At 39.4% G+C, this 20,064-nt stretch overlaps 1 protein-coding gene across 3 annotated transcripts in view; it reads right to left on the reverse strand.

Moving 5' to 3' along the window:
* LYST (lysosomal trafficking regulator) overlaps positions 1 to 20,064 on the reverse strand; it is a 175,395-nt gene that overhangs the window by 91,346 nt on the left and 63,985 nt on the right. For all 3 annotated transcript variants that reach the window (XM_053299902.1, XM_053299913.1, XM_053299907.1), the window contains exons 13-18: positions 17,281 to 17,422; positions 15,426 to 15,599; positions 13,765 to 13,925; positions 12,037 to 12,227; positions 693 to 938; positions 17 to 190 (exon numbers count right to left, since the gene is read on the reverse strand). In XM_053299902.1, coding sequence (XP_053155877.1) covers positions 17 to 190; positions 693 to 938; positions 12,037 to 12,227; positions 13,765 to 13,925; positions 15,426 to 15,599; positions 17,281 to 17,422 — 1,088 coding nt within the window. The remainder of the gene's footprint in view (positions 1 to 16; positions 191 to 692; positions 939 to 12,036; positions 12,228 to 13,764; positions 13,926 to 15,425; positions 15,600 to 17,280; positions 17,423 to 20,064) is intronic.

Here is a 20,064-nt window from a genome sequence, read left to right on the forward strand (position 1 = left end):
CTTATTCTCTACTTACCTGCAAAATGTGAAATCCAACAATGCATTTAGGCTTTATCAACATCTGATGAATCAATGAATAACCGTTGCAGTTTTCTAACTCGTGAATTCTCTGTTGATTGTGTTTTGTTAAGGCAAGAATAACCTTTAGAGCTAAGGCTTGTGTCTCTTCACAATTGCTGATCTCTACAACCTAAAAATAAGCCAGTATAGTCGTTAATAATGCATATTTGACAAAAGTTTAAACTGAAACCTAATGTGTCCTGTAGCATGACTGATGCAATTAGCCTGAACCACGGAGAGCGATTTGCAAGCACCTGGGGTGCATCTGTTGAGTACTGGTGGTACATCTGTGCTCTGCATTGCATTGGTTGATCTGGTAGGAACAAGAGTTGAAAATAGGACTCTGGATATCATCAGTGGTATCATTCCTATAGCATTTTTGGTTCTTCAAAACACTTAATAAGCTTTGTAACTTCAAGAGATTCGAACCAGGGACTTCATAATTTGTAGCTCAGTTTCTTGGCCAGTACATTATTCCAGCACTAATTCTGATCCCATTCCTTTTCTAGTTTTATTGTTAATGCCAACTGATTCTTTCCTATTAATGTCTCCCCATATCCTAGCAAACCAACCTAAAAGCCCATGTTATAACAAATGTGCTAATAGGCAAAGTAATTTTCTCAATACCTTACCCTAGCAAATAGGAAGACGAATGCCGCAGCTCCACCAATTTCATGCAGTATACCCTGAAGACCTTTGTATTCAGTAGGCCGTAGCATTTGCAGGTAATGAGGATCTGGTAAATTGCTTTGTACTTCCTTTGAACTGAAAGGTCGTTGAGAAGGTATAGTTTTTGCTTGACCTTTAAGTCTGATTACTGGCTCATAGATTGTGTAGTATCCAGGGCGGCAAGTGGTATAAACAGCAGCAAGACTTTCCTGAAATAGAAGACAACATCTAAGGAGCTTGCAACATAATCATTAATTCTCACTTCATAAAGTTTCTGTTGCAATTGGCAGCATGCAGCAATTACTATTAGCTCACCTCTATATTATTATTATTATTATTATTATTATTATTAATTCAATTTCTATATCGCCCTTCCAAAAATGCCTCATATACTTGTTCAATAAATTGTAGGTTTTTAAAAAATTCTTCTGGGTACATGTGTGGATAATTTTTTAGAAAAGGTTGTTACAGAGAACAACAGGAGATGTCCTACAGGAGAAGAGTTAGATCATGGAAAGAAATGCAGGCTCCACAGGCAGACAAAAATTAACCACACTTTGCCTGGACCCTGTGCAGGAGGAGGGGGCTCAGCCTGGCTATCCCAGAAGTTTGGGTCTGGACATTTACATGACAAAAAATACTGAGGTTAAGTTGCAGATCATACTTAAATATACTTATACAAGCATGTTCCTATATCTACATGGGGATTGTGTCAGATATAGTACTTTCACTTGTACAGAAAACTCTAGGACTTGTCACTAGAGAAATTTCTCTTTATATTCTCTTTCTGTTATGTGCTCTAGATACTCAAATACTATATGTCCCCTCCAGGCATTTCCTGTGTATAGGCAGGAGCTGCCAAAAGGGTGGAGCAATGGACTGACAGCAGGAGGAATGGACAAGTCCCCCAATAATCAAGGAGAGTAGGAGCCAGAGCCATCAATAGGATTTATAGGTATCAGGATATGTGTGAGTAAATGAGTTAGGTCTCCAGAACACATAGAACTGATACTAGATCTTAGGAACAGAGAGCAGTATCTAAAGGGCATTGTCATTTGTGTGTAATTAACATACAAAAGGATCATGGGTGAGAGGAGGGAGCCCATGTTTTACGTTTGGATCAAGCTCAGAAAAAGAAAAGAAGTAAGAACTAATCTGCCTACTCTCCTTTCACTATAATCTTAATTGATAATTATCACTTTCAAAAGTTTGCTCACTTCCACCTCAAGTGTTCATGCACCCACCATCTTGAATTGGGGTGGATGACATCATCGCAAATGACACAATTGAAGAGTCCCCATTTATCCCTACAAAGGCACCAAATTTGGCCCAAATCAGTTAGGCAGTTCACAAGTTAACTCACTTGTACCTCAAATAGTCATGTGTTCACTAACTTTAATTGGGGTGACTGACATCACAAACTATGCTGTAGAGGTGTCCTTATGTGTCCATACAGCTGTACCAAATTTGGTTCAAATTGGTTCAGGCATTGTGAAGTTGATAGGGACACACACACACACACACACACACACACACACACACACACACACACAGAGAGAGAGAGAGAGCTGGCTGATCTCATAAGCTTACTTTCCACATGGAAAGTAGGCTAAAAAGACACTTAGGTACTGCATCAGTGAACAGCTGATACAGAACAGCACAGATTACAAGCAGATTGCACACCATTGTAGTGTGCCATTGAGTCAGTGTTGACTCCTGGTGACCACAGAGCCCTGTGGTTTTATTTTGGTAGAATAGAGGAGGGGTTTACCATTGTCTCCTCCCGTACAGTATGAGGTGATGCCTTTCAGCATCTTCCTATATCGCTGCTGCCCGATATAGGTGTTTCCCAAAGTCTGGGAAACATACCAGTGGGGAATCCAATGGCAACCTCATGCTTGCTTGGAAAGTCATTTCCCCGCCGCGCCATTAGGTGGTTCACACCATCATACATCTTATATAAAATTAATCCACAGATTTGCACTAAAAGAGCCTTAGACTGAATCTTCATTAAAGCAGACATGCTCTTGATATGTTGCCTGCCCACAGTACTTGACACAGAGAAGGCTACATATTATACAAAGATGACACTACAAAGCATTATGACTTTAAAACCATGGACAATTTCTCCTTAAGAGTATTAATTGCATATATCTCTAATTTAATAGTCTTAAGTCTTAAGAAGTTACAACATTTTACTTTGATTAAAAAAACATGGTTGGGACCTAAATGATGTTTGTTTCCCAGGTCAAATGCTACAACCTTTATAAAGGATTGTAGCTTGGGAGTGCTAATGGACCCAAAGTTCTCCCTAGTTCCTCAGGTTAAGCAGTGGCCAGGAACGCTGTTTATCAGCTTTGGCTGAGACATCAGCTATGTTCATTTCTGGAGGTAAATTACCTTAAAACAGTGGTACATATGCTGGTAGCCTCCAGGCTTGATGACCGTAATGCACTCTATGAGGGTCTGCCTTTGTATGTAGCCCCGGAACTACAATTGGAACAGAATGAGGCAGCCAGATTGGTCGCTGGGATAACAAGAAGGGGCCACACAACACTGATTTTAAAAGAACTGCACTGGCTGTCGATATGTTTCTGGGTGAAATACAAAATGTTGGTTTAAGCCCTTAATGGCTTGGGCCCAGGGTTTTTTAAGACAGCGGCAGTGCCTTATTTGTCATGAACCCTGCTGCCTGTTAATCTTCTGAAAAGGTCCAGTTACGGTTGCCGCCAGATCGTCTGGTGGCAACCCAGGATCAGGCTTTCTCTGTGGCTGCTCCAGGGCTTTGGAATATGCTCCCCACTGAAATAAGAGCCTCTCCTTCTCTGTTTGTTTTCAGGAAGACCCTCAAGACTCATCTGTTCTTGCAGGCTTTTAATTAGAATTAATTTTAATAATTTGTTTTAACAACTGTTTTATGCTATTTTAAAAATTGTGTTTCATAGATTTTAATCTGTGACTATTTATTGAATTTATATACCGCCCAATATTGAAATCTCTAGGCCGTGAACAGAGTTAAAACATAATATAAAATATATATAGTATATAAAATATAAGACATTTAAAATTGATTAAAAATAAAAACCGTAATAGAAAAACACACATTAAAATTCAAATGATTTGGTATCAGTTAAAGGCCTGGGAAAACAGGTACGTCTTCAAGGTCCTCCTAAAAACAAACAGAGAAGGAGATGCTCTTATTTCAGCAGGGAGCAAGTTCCAAAGCCCTGTGGCAACCAGAGAAGGCCCGGTCCCGAGTTGCCATCAAATGAGTTGGCGGCAACCATAACAGGACTTCTCCAGATGATCTTAATAGGCTACAGAGTTCATGACAGAGAAGGTTAAGTACCCTGCCTGGACCTATGCCATTAAGGGCTTTATAGGTAATAACCAGTACTTTGTATTTCGTTCTGAAACATATTGGCAGCCAGTGCAGTTTTTAGAATCGGTGTTATGTGGTCATAGGAACATAGGAAACTGCCATATACTGAGTCAGACCATTGGTCTATCTAGCTCAGTATTGTCTTCACAGACTGACAGTGGCTTCTCCAAGGTTGCAGGCAGGAATCTCTCTAAGCCCTATCTTGGAGAAGCCAGGGAAGGAACTTGAAACCTACTGCTCTTCCCAGAGCAGCTCCACCCCCTAAGGGGAATATCTTACAGTGCTCACACATCAAGTTTCCCATTCATATGCAACCAGGGTGGACCCTGCTTAGCTAAGGGGACAAGTCATGCTTGCTACCACAAGACCAGCTCTCCTTCGTGTTTTCCCAGAGACCAATCTGGCTGCCACATTCTGAACCAATTGTAGTTTCTGAACTACGTACAAAGGCAGCCCCACGTACAGTGCATTGCAGTCATCAAGCCTAGAGGTTGCCAGCACATGTACCACCATTTTAAGGCCATTTGTCTCCAGAAATGGATGTATCTGGCACATCAGCTGAAGCTGATAAAAAGCACTCCTGGCCACAGCCTCGACCTGAGAAACCAGGGAGAGTTTGGGATCCAGAAGCACTCCCAGATTACAAACCTGATCTTTTAGGGGGAAGTGTAACCCCATCCAGAACAGGCAGATATAAACCATCTCAGATCCTGACCCCCTAGACATTACCTCCATCTTTTTTGGATTCAACTTCAGCCTGTTATCCCTCATCCAGCCCAATATGGCCTCCAGGCAAGCACTTAGCGGGGACATGCTATTTCCTGATGAAGTTGGTATGGAAAAAATACATCTCGGTGTCATCAGCATATTGATAGCACCCCAGACCAAACTTCCTGATGATTTCTCCCAGTGGTTTCATGTAGATCTTTAAAAGCATTGGAGACAGTATGGAGCCCTGTGGAACACCACACTTTAGCTCTCGTTTTTCAGAGCAAAAGTCTCCAAGCAACACCATCTGGAATATGCCAGAGAGGTAGGAACAGAACCACTGTAAAACAGTGCCTCCTTCAAGCAACCCAGCAAGATACTATGGTCAATGGTATTGAAAGCCGCCAAAGGATCAGCAGAATCACATTCCCTCTGTCGATCGCCTATTGAAGATCATCCATCAGGCCGACCAAGGCAGTCTCAACCCCACAGCCCAACTGGAAGCCAGTCTGGAAAGGATCTAAATATTCTGTGTCATCCAAAACTGCCTGGAGCTGAGAAGCAACCACTCACCCAATCACCTTGCCCAACCAAGGAAGATTAGAGATATGTCTGTTATTAACTAACTCTGAGGGATCCAATGCAGGTTTCTTCAAATAAGGTCTAATAATAGCCTCCTTAAGACAAGGAGGCATCCTGCCCTCCCTCAGAGAAGCATTTATGATATTTACCAGACCCTCACTGATAATATGACTGCCAGATGAGATAAGCCAAGTTGGACTAGGGTCAAGACAGCAGGTGGTGGGACATACAGTCCAAAGCAGCTTGTCCACATCTTCAGAAGTAACAAACTGAGAGTGATCAAATTCAATCCTACAAGAGGGATTGCTGGGCACTTCCATGATAGACTCTGCAGTAACTGTGGAGTCTAGTTCAGCACAAATACAAGGTATTTTATCTGCAAAGAAGTTGTTAAAAACATCACAGCGAGTAACAGATGGTTCCAAGTTCAAATTCAAGGAGGAGGGGGCATGAACTAGACCCCTCACAACCCTAGACAACTCAGCTGGACATGAATTCGCAGAAGCAATGGAGGCAGAAAAGAACCACCTCTTTGCCATCTGCATTAGATCCTCAAATGAGCTCTGTGTTGCACACTGAGTCTTCCCCCACTTGCACTCTAGTTGTCTACCTCGCCTCTTCAACTTTTTATATTGTGTTAAATTTTGTACACCGCCTAGAGATGTACATATCAGGCGATATGAAAATATAATAAATAATAAAGCACAACAGAACCGCAACATGCACCGTTTTACCTATCATCAAACTGATCCTATACATTGCCCCAATAAACGGAAGCACTGAACAAAAAGTATAAACAGTTGACACAGGAGTAGCAAGACTAGTACATGTTGCTGTAGCAGATTAAAGCCTTTGTCTCAGAGCAAGCTCACACGAGAGGAAGGGAAAATGCTGAATCATCCCTGCTGAGCTTTCTGGCAAAGGCTACTCCTAAAACTTTCCTATATTTTTGGTAGGTTCAAAAATGGCTGCTACCACCACCCCTCTATGTTATAGAGCTTGAACCTCCCTGGGCTTGGGGTGGAATTCCCAGAGAAAACCCTTTATTTTGCTGTTGGAAAAGTACAAAAAAAAAAAAAAAATCCTCCATATGCAAGCCTACACATGGTGAAAAAACTGAGTAGGTTACAAGAATACTTCAAAAAGCACCCCAAATGATGTTGGGGCGGCACACTTTAAAAACCGTGGTTACCCAGTTGCAAGGAACAGGTATGTAGGAAACTACAAAAGCACCTTTAAAAGCTTATAATGTCTTTTTGCAATGCCCTGGCTAAATGGGCGAAGGCTAGTGTTTCTTAGTATAGTTATATATTTCAGGTAAACAATCATAGAACAGTTTCAGAGATATACAAAGCACTCACCAAAGCAACAGAAAGTCTAATGCAAAATCTAACTAAACAAACTTTCTCTAGACTAAACTTCCTGAAGCCAAAGCCCTGGCTTCCTTTGTCTTGAACTCAACAAATCCTGGATGAGAATTCAAGCCCTTGCAGTTCTGTCTTCCAAGAACTGCAATCATCCTCCAGCAGCCATCCTCTCTGGCCACATGTGTTCCTCTCTGCACCCCCAGCCAGCTTCTTCTAACAAAAAAATCTCACCTTCCTCCCAGTGGCTCTCTAGGTCCCCACCCCCCTTGGTGTGCTGATTGGCTGAGCCCTGGAGTTCACCAGCCTGTCAGTCAGGACAGGGTTCAATTCTGGTTAACTCTTTAGGGGAGGGGTGGCCGATCATTATACAGGTGAAACTCGGAAAATTAGAATATCGTGCAAAAGTCCATTAATTTCAGTAATGCAAATTAAAAGGTGAAACTGATATATGAGACAGACGCATTACATGCAAAGCGAGATAAGTCAAGCCTTAATTTGTTATAATTGTGATGATCATGGCATACAGCTCATGAAAACCCCAAATTCACAATCTCAGAAAATTAGAATATTACATGGAGCCAAGAAGACAAGGATTGAAGAATAGAACAATATCGGACCTCTGAAAAGTATACAGTGTACTGTGCTTGATTGGCCAGCAAACTCGCCTGACCTGACCCCATAGAGAATCTATGGGGCATTGCCAAGAGAAGGATGAGAGACATGAGACCAAACAATGCAGAATTGCTGAAGGCCGCTAATGAAGCATCCTGGTCTTCCATAATACCTCATCAGTGCCACAGGCTGATAGCATCCATGCCATGCTGCATTGAGGCAGTAATTGCTGCAAAAGGGGCCCAAACCAAGTACTGAATACATATTTTCACCTTTTAATTTGCATTAATGAAATTAATGGACTTTTGCACGATATTCTAATTTTCCGAGTTTCACCTGTAGTTGCCAATTAGGAAGCAGATATAAGAATTGCTTGGAAGATGGCGTTGTGAGAGCAGCTTGGTGGCTATCGCCTCCAAGCTGCATTTTCTCTTCGACGTGCCTATCCTAATTTCAATCTGGAAGGATTGATATCAGAGGAATAATGTTGCTTGCCCTCCTGGGAGCTGCCTTTGGTGATCTCAAGGCGAGAAACATTTTGAAGAACTGAAACAAATAACCATGAAGTGCCTTGAAGAACGCATGGCGAACCCGGGAGAGACTTTGCCATTCCCCACCTGAAGAGAAGAAGGCATTTCCACCTGCCTATTAGCAACAGCCTCTCCACCCAACCCATCCTTCTTTATTTTTTATTTCTCTCTCTTTTCTTCTGCTTTTTTGTTCTCTAAGCGTCAAGAATGCTCAGTTATTTGTTTCTCTATTTTCTGGGATTGAAGATCTGCTTGAAGCTAACCTTTAGTAGCCTGGAATAGAACAGAAGTTTTAGTCTTTGGAGGATGATTTTATTTGCAACCAAAAAGTTTTACTATCTAAATGAAGGATTTACAACTTTTGCGTAATGAGCCTTGGTTAACTTTCTGGATTGGTTTATGGCATTGCTTTGAGTAACCAGTTTAAATAAGGAAGACGCAATTAGCACGTTTAGTCAAGATTTGTTTGTTGTTCTTTTATAAGTATGCAGATTTTAACTTGGGGGGGGTTGCTTTTGGAACACCAATGGAGACATTTCTTGAACATTTTACTACAATAAACAGTGGAGTAATGAGGCAATGATCAACATTTTATTATAACATTGATGCTTTTTTTCAACAGCCATTATTGATGGATTATAGCTTTCAACTGTTTTAACCAGGCTGTCTGAGGATTCTGATGTCAAACTTTATTGTTATTATAACCAAACGGTACAGGATTGTGGACTCAGCTTTCAGTCAGTGACTTTATTTCGGTTAATTGGAGAACAATTTTATTGGCAGCCAAATGGTTTTACAATCTAAATGAAGGATTTATAACTTGTAGGTAATGAGTCCTGTTTAACTTTCTGGATTGGTTTATGGTACTGCTTTGAGTAACCAGCTTAAACAAGGAAGAAGCAATTAGTTCATTTCATCAAGATTTGTTTGTCTTTCTTTTATAAGTATGCAGCTTTTAACTCTTCTTGTTTTTAGAACATCGACGGAGACATTTTTTGAGACATTAATCAAGATTTAAACTTTTCTTTCTTAACTGAGTTGTACTGCATTGTTTATTTTCTTTTCTTTGAATTTTACTTCAAGATTTTTAATGTATGCATATTTCAGATATCAGATGTTGGACTTAAGCTATTTACCCAGCATTTGGTTATATTTTATTTCCATACTAAGTGTGTTTTTTAGATGATTAGGAGACAAGGAAAGTTGAAAGTTAAAGACTCTTTAAAGCCTTCAGTACGAGAATATCTTCTCATTAACATACCACAAAGTTTTTTAGTGATGTTACAGGAACATTATTCACTGGTCAAGTGAAGGACACTAATGACTTCAGGACTGATTATACATCGGTGTCAAGTTATTTGATTATTATCCAAGTGCTACCATATGGATGATCATTGAGAAAGAAGGAATTTCTTTTTGTTCTGTGGGAGGTTTTTGACTGTAATAATTTCTTTGCTACACCTCAAAGAGGAACAGGTGTAGACTGTTTTCAATATGGGAGTGCCTTTTGGATGATTATTTTATTATGCTACTACATTAAAAAGAAAAATTCTTTTATGGATGTTATATGGACATTATATGGCAGGTTAAGCTAAGGACACTATTCTTTTCAGAATGAGGATATTAACTAATTTAGGACCAGTTGGACGGTTAGAGTCAAAACATCCTGGCTTCAGAAATCTATTTCCTCCCCCATCTCTCCTTGTTTTCTCTCAAAAGGACTTACGGAGGCTTTAGACTCTTTGTTGTGAGAACTATTTCTCCTTATCTTCTGCCAGAACAGCTGTAGACTGTGACTCACAAAAAGATAAAGAATTGGAGAAAGCTGTAATTCCCTTTCCTGGGGCAGTTTGTTTGTTTTGTAAACATTTTAGTCTAAATCCACTGAGCTCTTTCTCTGCGAAGGATTGTTTTCATTGTTATTTACCAGATTTAATGGATGTGTATTAATTTGGACTTTTATTCCTAAAAAGCCTTATATGCATTGAACTATGCTATTTTAGTATAGTTGCATCAAAGATTTTTCTAGTGTGTAAATACTTGATGTTCTCATTACTAGGGAATTCATTTTTGGCATTTGCTTGGGCAGGGGGTTTGTTAGTAGTTTTTGTTAGGTAGTTCTTTGAGGGCTTGACAAGAATTGAACATTTGATTCCCTGTGACAAAAACTTTAGTCCAACAAACTAGGGAATTAGAATTTTGCCCAGCTTCTTGGTTGTGAGAACCTTTTCTTCTTATCATTAGGCAGAACAACTACAGACTGTGGTTTATAAAAAGACAAAGCAAACAGAGAAAGTTATTATTGTCCCAGCCGAGACAAATAATTTTTTCTTTGTAAACATTTAAGTTTGAATCAAATGAGTTATTTCTTTCTGTCTGGGATTGTTCTTATTGGTAACTACTAGATTTTAATGGCTGTGTCTGGACTTTTATTATTCCTGTAACAGACTATTTGATGTTATAAATGATATGCCCGAAAGTAAAGATATTAACCCGAATAATTTTTTTTTTTTTTTTAGGGATTGTTTCCTAAAAGCCACACACGAGCATAACTTTTTATTCCCTATGATAAAAATTTTAGTCAAACAAAGTAGGGAATAAGGACTGGCCATCTCAACTTTTGTTTCTTGACGGTTATTTAAAGAAGAATTTTTTTATAAAAGACTACTTTTGGTTAGGGATTATTAAGATTGTAAAACAATGTCTTACAACCATTTTTTTCAAACAGCTGTGGAGGAGCTTAACAAGATTTCTCTGCAAATAGATAAGTTGAGTGCAAAGACATCTTTAGATCAGGAGGTGCCTCAGACTGAATTAGGGACTTATACCCAGATGGTTCTGGATAAGGAAATACAATCTGAACAATGTTACACCTTTCCACAGGTTAACTGTATTGACAATCAAGTTTATGTACCAGATTTTGGAGATAAGTATATGGTTGGTTTACAAGTGGCAAAGAATAGGTGTTCAATACTGTTTATAGCTGAATTTCTCTCTAACAGAATCAAACAGAGATGGGCACCGACCTTTTGGCACCCACCCTTTTGTGTATTTAGAAGACGGTGGATATTTTTGTTTTTAGACTCAAAATAAGTTTTGGCTGTATGATTTTTCTCTTTTCTAACTTACAGCAGGCTCTGACTACTGGACTGGCTAAATGACAAAAATTCTTTTTCATTTTTTGGTCTGCAATTTTTGAGTGTTTCTGGCAGTCTCTTGGTTATGCACCTTTTTATGATACATAATTTTATCTTCTTGTGTTAATCTTTTCTAAGATAATAATTTTAAGATTTCCTCTTTTTCTTTTTTTTCTCCCCCTGCTTCATTTTTAGAATGTATTAACTAAAGAAAAGCTGCACTGAAGCAATTATTTAATGTCTGTTGGTTGAAAATCGGTTTGATATCTGAAAAAGTACACAAACCAGTCCTAAATCTGATTGCTATTACATGATCAATTCTTATGGTATAGACAGTAAATCTGTATTTTATCAATTTTATTTCACCACAGTATATTGAAGCTTAGAGGTGTCTTCTATCTTTTTGATTCAATTTTTTCCCTTGCCTTTTGTATTCTCTGTATAGAAATTAATAAAAATCTTGATTTTTTTTAAAAAATGAAACCAATATCAATAACAGAACACTCTTGCACTAGGACCCAAAAACTCTGCTTTGTGTAAAAATCCAAGTGAGGAGGGGAAAACAATTCACCCTTCTGTACTTCATCTCTGTAGTGCAAATATAATGTTTAGAGCAGAAAATTAAATATTGAAATAATTGAATTAAAGCAAAATCTTCCAAAAGTTAGAGAAACATTTTATATTTTTCATTGATTCTGTTTTTTGTTTAGTCCAATAATTATAAGCAATGAAATGAAATCCTTAGTGGAATACAGATGGCATATCTCCCCTCCCCAAGAATGTCCAAAGCTTCACTCCACATGCTATAAACTGTGGTTCAGATTCACTCATATTTGTACTACATTGTAACAATCTGAGAAGACAATCTAGAACAAAGGACAAAAGTCTACTTGCATTCAACTTTTGCTACACAAGGAAGGCTTACAACTAAATAGCCATGCATCACAACATATATGAATAACCATGTAGCACTAGGATTACAAACTTACAATTAAAGGTCCAGTGTCTACTTCTCTCTTTGTCATTATGAGTTCTTTAATCTGTTCACATTGTAGAATTTCTTTATCTATGTATTTGGAATAATCAGTTACTGTTTTACCGTATTTACAAGGCATTACAGAGGTGAAGTCTGGTCCACAAGCATAGAGATAAAATGCTTCTTCTGGACCAATTTTTGCACCTAAGGGAGGAAAAACACCACATACTTTAACCATTTCTACATATCTTGCTTCATATAGAATAAATCAGATGTAGGCAACCTTGGCTCTCCAGCTGCTGTTGAACTACAACTTCCATCATCCCCAGTCACAATTGATTGGAGAGCCAAAGTTGCCTATCTGTGGAATAAATACTACTTATATCACAGCTACCCAACACCTTAGTTATCAAGGGATTAACAGACTACCAGCAGCTCAATGAGATGTCAACATCAAGTCACCATAGAGTCAGTTTCCCAATTACCCTAAACCAGGCCTGCTCAACTTTGGCCCCCCAGCTGTTTTTGGACTATAATTCCCATAATCCTCAGCCATAGCAGCCAATAGCCAGATTCTTCAAGTTGTAGGCCAATATCTGCAGGATGGCAAAAGTTGAGCAGGCCTGCAGCTTTAACCCACATTTACACTCATGTAAATAATGTGATGTGTGAGCCAGTAGATCACACGTAACGCACAAGATGTTCCATAGCATGTACTGCTCAAAAAGATACATTAACCATTGCAGGATTTACATATGTTATTTGCCAGTTTTCCTATTATAATCTCTTCCCCCCGCCCTGTAATAGCAGCCTTAGTGTATGATGCATATAATACATAATACATGAAGATATACATTTTAGGGGGGAACGGGGGGCATTTTTACAAGTATGTACATTACATTATTCCCCTACAACTAGACACTTGCGTACAAAATTTGCCCCAAATTAATTTAAGAACCAGTCTGTAGTGCAAGTGAAGTTTCCTTCAACACAGTAGAAATACAAGCTCAAAACTGTTTTAAGAAATGTGCGGAAGACTTTTATTTAAAAATCTGTACCTAGCTTTATAACCCCCAGGGGACTCTCAAACAGCATAAAAATAAAAATAAAAATAAAAATAAAAATTATATATATATATATATATATATATATATATATATATATATATATATATAATTTTTATATATTATATATTTAAAAATAAAAGTGAATAAAAATAAATAGATAGATAGATAAAAGTCCTCACAGATAAATCACTTTCAGAAGACTAGTCTCTATTTGATTTCTATTTAGTGCCAGAATGACTCACACAGAGTTCCCTGCCTTTTCCTCTATCTGCACTGGTCAACAGAAAGTCAGAGCACGATACCCAGGCAGGTTTTAACTCCCATGCCACACAAGAGAAAATCTACACTATACACTGAAATACATTGTGAAGCAACTTGATACTCAAGCAACTTGAGGTTATTAAAACCTCAAACATCTGAAAGACCATTTCATTAATCTAATTCCCCTAATCAAAGAAAGCATCACAGGGGCTGACTTTATTTTTATTTTAGCCTTTATTTTTCATTTAACTGCTGTTAAAATTTCACTCTTGTAATTTTACATCTTTTACTTGAATAAAATGTTATTGTTTGTTAGAATTATATCTTCCCTGGCTGATTTTAAGGAGCTTTTGCTCACAGGGTTCAGTTCTGGACAAGGTGCAAAAATATTCCCCACATTTCTCAAAACTTACCATTAAAGAGAAGCAGATTTCCCAAGTCCCATCTCCCAGCCAAACGCAAAAAATCATCTTGGGATGATGTATAATGGCCAGTCATACAAAATGTCTTATTACTGTCTGGTGACAAACTTGTTTTCCTTGGAAGTGTATAATCTAAACTTATTTCAGGTTTTCTGAAACAAAACACAAGTTTAAAATATATCTGAACAATTTCATTTATTTTAAATTTACAGAGTGTATATACATAACCATAATCAATATGCATTTAAAAAAAGGTCAACATAAAATAGAAAATGTTTCATTACAACTGGCATCACACTCTTCCACCTTAGGGAGATGCAACACATGTGGCTTTAATGAGCCCTATACCTGAAGTAAATCCTGCTTCTCTTTTATCTCCAATCAGGAGTGTGCAACAGCAAATGATTTAAGTGACAGCTATTTAACTAAAGTATTTACATCCTGCCTTTCAGCCTCTCATGATCTCTTCCCGCTCAGACTTACTGAAATATCCGGGCACTTGATAATGCTTCAAACATTTACCATAGCTGCAGCTTTAAGTTTTTTCCAATCATCAGGCTGTCAAAAGTCACAAAAATCCCATTCACCTGGGCCTACAATTTCAAACTGTGAGCAATTCATGCTACTCTACCCTGACCCAGCCCAAACCCAATTAAGTGTAGAAGATTTTGTCTCTTCCTTGCATGAGGACTAGGAAGTATTGAGCGTGTTTATGTGACCACACAGGAACTACTCCCACGACAGATGTGCCCAAACCTGGTTTGGGGCCTCCTTAGGGAAGCGTCGAACTGGCTCAGGTACCTGCATCCGAACCAGTTCAGCGGGGTGAGGATTGGTTTCTTTAACAACCAGGCAAGGAGGTCCTTACCTGCTCCTCTGCCATCCCACTGCTTTTCTGGGCATGGCGGTTGCAGCCTTTTGGAAAGTGAGAGCCACGCCTGGAAAAGTGGTGGGGCACCAGAGGAGCAGCTAAGGTCCTCCTTACCTGGTTTTTAAAGGAACAAATCCCTACCCCGCCTGCCTGAGCCAATCCAGGCACATCCCTATCTCTCACTGAAGCAGCCAAAGTTTCACTAAAGCAAGTGGGCATGAATGTATGACAGCCACAAGACATTATTATATAGGGAGATACATTGAAATACAAGTTCTCTATGGCAAAGCGTTTGGGACTAGGATATTAATACCCTCTTCTATCCCATAACACAGCACTAGCAAGGTTATATGATAATTCATACCAGTTATCTGCCACATACATATGAAAACACACACACACACACAGTCCTCCCCCGATGATTTTGAGTTCATGAAGGAGGCACTCTCTTAAACGCCCTTATATAGTACTAGATGAGTACCACATATGCTACAACAGCCATCACAATGTTAAGACTTCCATTGACATTAATGGTTGTGAGAGCATCCATAATGCTCTTAAAAGTCACTTAGAGAGTACACATATAAGGATACTGAAGGATTCTAACAGCAAAATTGAGTGAATACAGATGGATAAGCAACCAATCCATTAATTCAGTTGTAAACATTTATCAATACTTCCTCTTCTTTTTCACAAGGTTCAAAATTTAAAGATTAGGCAATTGCCTCTAAAGGCCTCTCTAATGACATGTTTTATATCATTTACCACTTTGGGAAGTTACCTTTGACCAGAAATCCATAATGACAGTGTTCCATGGATATTTTTCTTGTTTTCTGGCTGTTGCAAGTAGGTTAATGCTAAATGCTGCCATTTGCCTGTAAGAAAAGCATTTTCTGGTGTTTCAGCCTGTGCTAGTAGCCCAGCTTTCATTTCATCATTTGGATCCATACACAAACTATAAAAAGAGGAAAGAGGGAAAACTTGTTAACAGAAGCAGCCAACATATCCTTTTCAAATTAAGTTCTACTCTGAAACTTTGTTTTAATTTAAAAAAACCACTTTATTCTACTAAGTTTGTTCCAGATGTATAACACACAAGTGAGGATTCCTGTTCAAAATTCAGGACCTTCTGGTTAAAAACTTGTCACAGTTAGAAAACTGTTTATTAGTATTTTTATTTCTTTATTTTTGTAGAGGCAGAATGCCCTCACAACATGTATACTACTCCCCTTTCCTTAAGGAAAAAGAAATTTTCCTCGTATATCACCGCGCTTTCCTTAAGTTATGTGTTTTGAGGTGAGAAGTAAGCCACAATGTTTTAGGTGGGGGCAGAACCCTTCAATTCTACCTTTTCATTTCTGTTTGCAAATGTTTTGAGCACATTGGTTCTTTGCCTCTGCAATGGTGCCCTTTTTCTCTCCCTTTGTTTCATTCCACTTTGAATGATCCCAGGGTCATTTTATCCCAGGGATAAAGTACAGGACACAGCAACATCCAGGTAGTACACAGATAGGAACATAGGAAGCTGCCATATACTGAGTCAGACCATTGGTCTATCTAGCTCAGTATTATCTTCACAGACGGTCAGCGATTTCTCCAAGATTGCAGGTAGGAATCTCTCTCAGCCCTATCTTGGAGAAGCCAGGGAGGGAACTTGAAACCTCTGCTCTTCCCAAAGCAGCTCCATCCCCTAAGGGGACTATCTTACAGTGCTCACACTTCTAGTCTCCAAATCATATGCAACCAGGGCACACCCTGCTTAGCTAAGGGGAAAAGTCATGCTTGCTACCACAAGACCAGCTCTCCTCCCTAAGACCAGCAATCATCGCTTTCCAGATGCATGGCCAAATCTGGCTATATCATTAAAAGGCAACTGAATCTAGTTTAGAGTGAGGATACTGCTTCCTATAATTGTCAATGGGTAGTCCTGGCGAATTAGGCATCATTTTAATAATCTAACACTTTTTCAGCCCTTTAGAAGCAACAGCCCTCCCAAAATGGAGAGAGGTCCTTTCAGAGTGGTTCAAGATCATCATGAAAACCAGACTCCTCTTTTGCCTCAGCCGGAGAAGATACTGCATTATATTATTTATATCGTACCCCTTCAGTGTAATACTACTCAGGGCATTTCAGAAAGTGAACTGACTATAACAAGTAGAGCATTTAGAGAAGAGTAAATATTGAATTTTCTAGGGATGACTAAAGAATTGTGCTTTTCACATTATATAAATAACTTCTTCAGTAAGATTTGTGAAATTATTACTGAAATTTATATACAACTTTTATATAACAAATGTTCTTACGTAACAAAAGTGGCTTACGTTAAAAGAATGTTAATAAGTTTTTACTGAAACCAAAAGCTTTGTTACCAATTAAAATAAGTCCAATGAAAATATTCTTATTTTCTTGTGTCTCATTTTGAGACTAGCATAGCAACAAGTCTAACTACATTTAGTGTCTATGTAACTGTAAATCATTGAGAAAAACTTCATTATCTAGTGTCAAGATAATACTAAGCTTTAATATGCTACTAGTCCTTTCATTGGACAATGCTGAAAATCCACAAAGGAAAAAGGCAGAATATGACACCTGTACAAATGCATCCTCCCTTCTGCAAAACTAGCACTATTGCATACCGAAATGTGAAAGCTCCAGTGTTCACATTAGCCCACACTTGTATCATCAGAGCCTTGGAACCCAATGAAAATATGTGAAGGCAGCCATCTTCAAGAAGTTTGTCTCCCAAACTGAGGTAATCAACTCCAGGTTTACTTTCTCCTACAACCGAGAAATGTGTGGTAATCAAGCACAGGTACAGCTGTTTTGCATTCTATACAGTGTGAAGAATTAGCTTGCACTCCATTAGGCAGATGAGATCAGAGTTCTGGTTAGGCTTGAGCTATTATTTGTAGACATACTATACATTTAATACCCATTAAGATTCAATTTTGCATTTCTCAGGGAGAGAAAGAGTCTGAAGAGACTGAGTATATGTATGACTAGTTAAGTATAGTGAACTGCGTTTTCACACACACAGTTGTATGAAGATGCATCAACTGCACCAACTAGCTGACCTTCTCTCGCAATATGTATGTTGTGAAACAATTATGTAAAACATAGTTGACCTTCCCTTACCATATATATGTTGTAATACCATGTACAGTAGTTAATGCATGAGACAGCTCAGAAGAAAACAATATAGATCCCAGTCACGGTAAGTTTTATATTAACATTAGAAACAGATTTAGAACAAGGCGGATTTAAGCCTTGTGTATAAGAATAACCAGAGTCTGTTGATCTGGGACATCAGAAATGCAAATATTAAAACTTCCAACCTAGACTATGACCTGACAAGCAAATACACTGTTGAAGTAAATAGGTAATGTGTGTCCTCTGCTAACTGAGCAAAGAGTGGTGATTGTCTTTATTCAGCAGGGGGAGAACAACTGGCCTTATCCATCCGCAGCACAGCATCCCTCCAGTGGCTGTTGCTGGTGTCTATTTTATGTTTCTTTTTTAGATTGTGAGCCCTTTGGGGACAGGCAACCCTTTCATTTATTTATATCTGTGTAAACCGCTTTGGGAACTTCTGTTGAAAAGCAGTATATAAATATTTGTTGTATTCATATGTTCCTTGCAGAATAAGGAAACTTCACATGCCAGCTATTTTTTTACAGTGAAGACAGAGGCCATGAAAATAGAGAGTGCACTTCAACTTCGTTGGCCAGTCAATTATAGTTTTGCCTGAGAAAGCAAAATGCAAAGGCCTCACCTCAGGAATGCTCAAGGATAAGAGGTTGCAGCTGTGAAGATGTGCATGGGAAGAAGGCTGCACTTGCTCCATCAATATATTTCCCTTGATACTCACCAGTCCCATTTAGCTCCTCTCCTTTGCCCACTGGGAAGAGGAGAGAAAGTGGGTCTGACAGGCTTTTGCAGCACCAGCTAGTCATTAAAACAAAAAGCCCAGCAGCCAGAGACTGTGGAAGCAGGTGTGCTCAAATCAACTGTGGCTAGAGGTAGAGGATAGCAAGTATCTAGGGATATAGCAAGGTTGGAGGCAGGCCTGGGACAAGATGGGCGCCTGCCCCCTACACCTTCGCTCCCCTAAAAGGACCGGCAGAGAGCAAGCTGTTACCTGGCAGGTACCCCTCTATCACTCACTCACTCTCTGCAGGGCTCAGGGACATTATCATTGCATCCTTGCTCCTGCCTTTTAAAAGACCTTCAGAGAACAAATAACCTGTTACAAGAGTCGCACAACTGCTCCTCCTCTTCCATCACTATAGGTACTATGCCCTTTTGAGCTGGAACTTTGTAGGCTATTGGGAGGCCTCATTTGCCCCAAGGAAATGATTTGTCAACTGGCCTTTGCCTGTTGATGGGGCCCAAGACAAGAAAGGACCCTTTTCTCTGTTCTCTATTCCTTATTCTGATGGTAGTAATCATGGTAGCTGCCTCTGGTCTCAAATGTATCATTTGTTTTGGAACCATGTGTGGCTTTTAAAAATGTTCAGTTAAGTATAATTAGGGATGTGCACAAACAGAGGTTCATGTACTGGTTTGGTGCCATGGGGAGAGGAGCGGCAAGCAGGATCTTTAAGTAAGAGGAGAGCAGGAGGAGAACCTCCTCTCCACCACCAGTGCATGCAGCTTCTTCTTGTGGCGGTGCGCGTCCCAAGTACCCACACATGGCGCCAGCACAGACACCTTGTGTGTGGTCAGCAACACCATGACCACCACGCAAATGGTGCCCGCACATTCAAGGACACCAGTGCAACATACAGGTACTTGGGATGAGTGCTGGTGCAGCAGGAAGCTGCATGCAGCGGTGGAGAGCAGGGTGCTTTCCAGATGGCAACTTAGGATTGCTTCGCTATGTATAGGCTTGGTGTGCATTCATATGATCTGGGATCTGCCACCATCTCGCATACGGGAACAGCAAGGTGCCATTCGCACAGCCACAGCCTTTATTCAGATCTTATCTTGACGTTTCAGGTGCAAAGCATTTTATGTGTGTGATAAAATAGTAGTTGATTTTTTTTAGTTTTGAGAACAGTTTGCAGGCTTGTTAGGTTTACTCAGAAGTAAACTATTTAGTTCAATGGGCTTTCTCCCAAGTAAGAGTGCATAGGATTGCAGCTGTAGAAGTGCATTTTACAATTATGATTATTGTTGAGTCTGGGTGAGTAATTGGAATGACCTTTCTGCTTCTTGGTCTAGGGAGACAGCTTATGTGTGTGTTTTGCTTTGGTGCTTTCTTCGTATTCTCTTGCGCAACAGTACCAGCAGAACCTCCTTTGGTTGCAATCGCCTCCCCAACAACAAGAGCTGGGGGTGAAGGCACTGTCACATCACCCACCCCCACCCTCACTCACTGCGCAGGAGGAAGAGGTGTAAAACCCGATGGCTAACTCTAA

Source organism: Hemicordylus capensis, chromosome 1, assembly GCF_027244095.1.
Source record: "Hemicordylus capensis ecotype Gifberg chromosome 1, rHemCap1.1.pri, whole genome shotgun sequence".
NCBI classification, from domain to species: Eukaryota; Metazoa; Chordata; class Lepidosauria; order Squamata; family Cordylidae; genus Hemicordylus; species Hemicordylus capensis.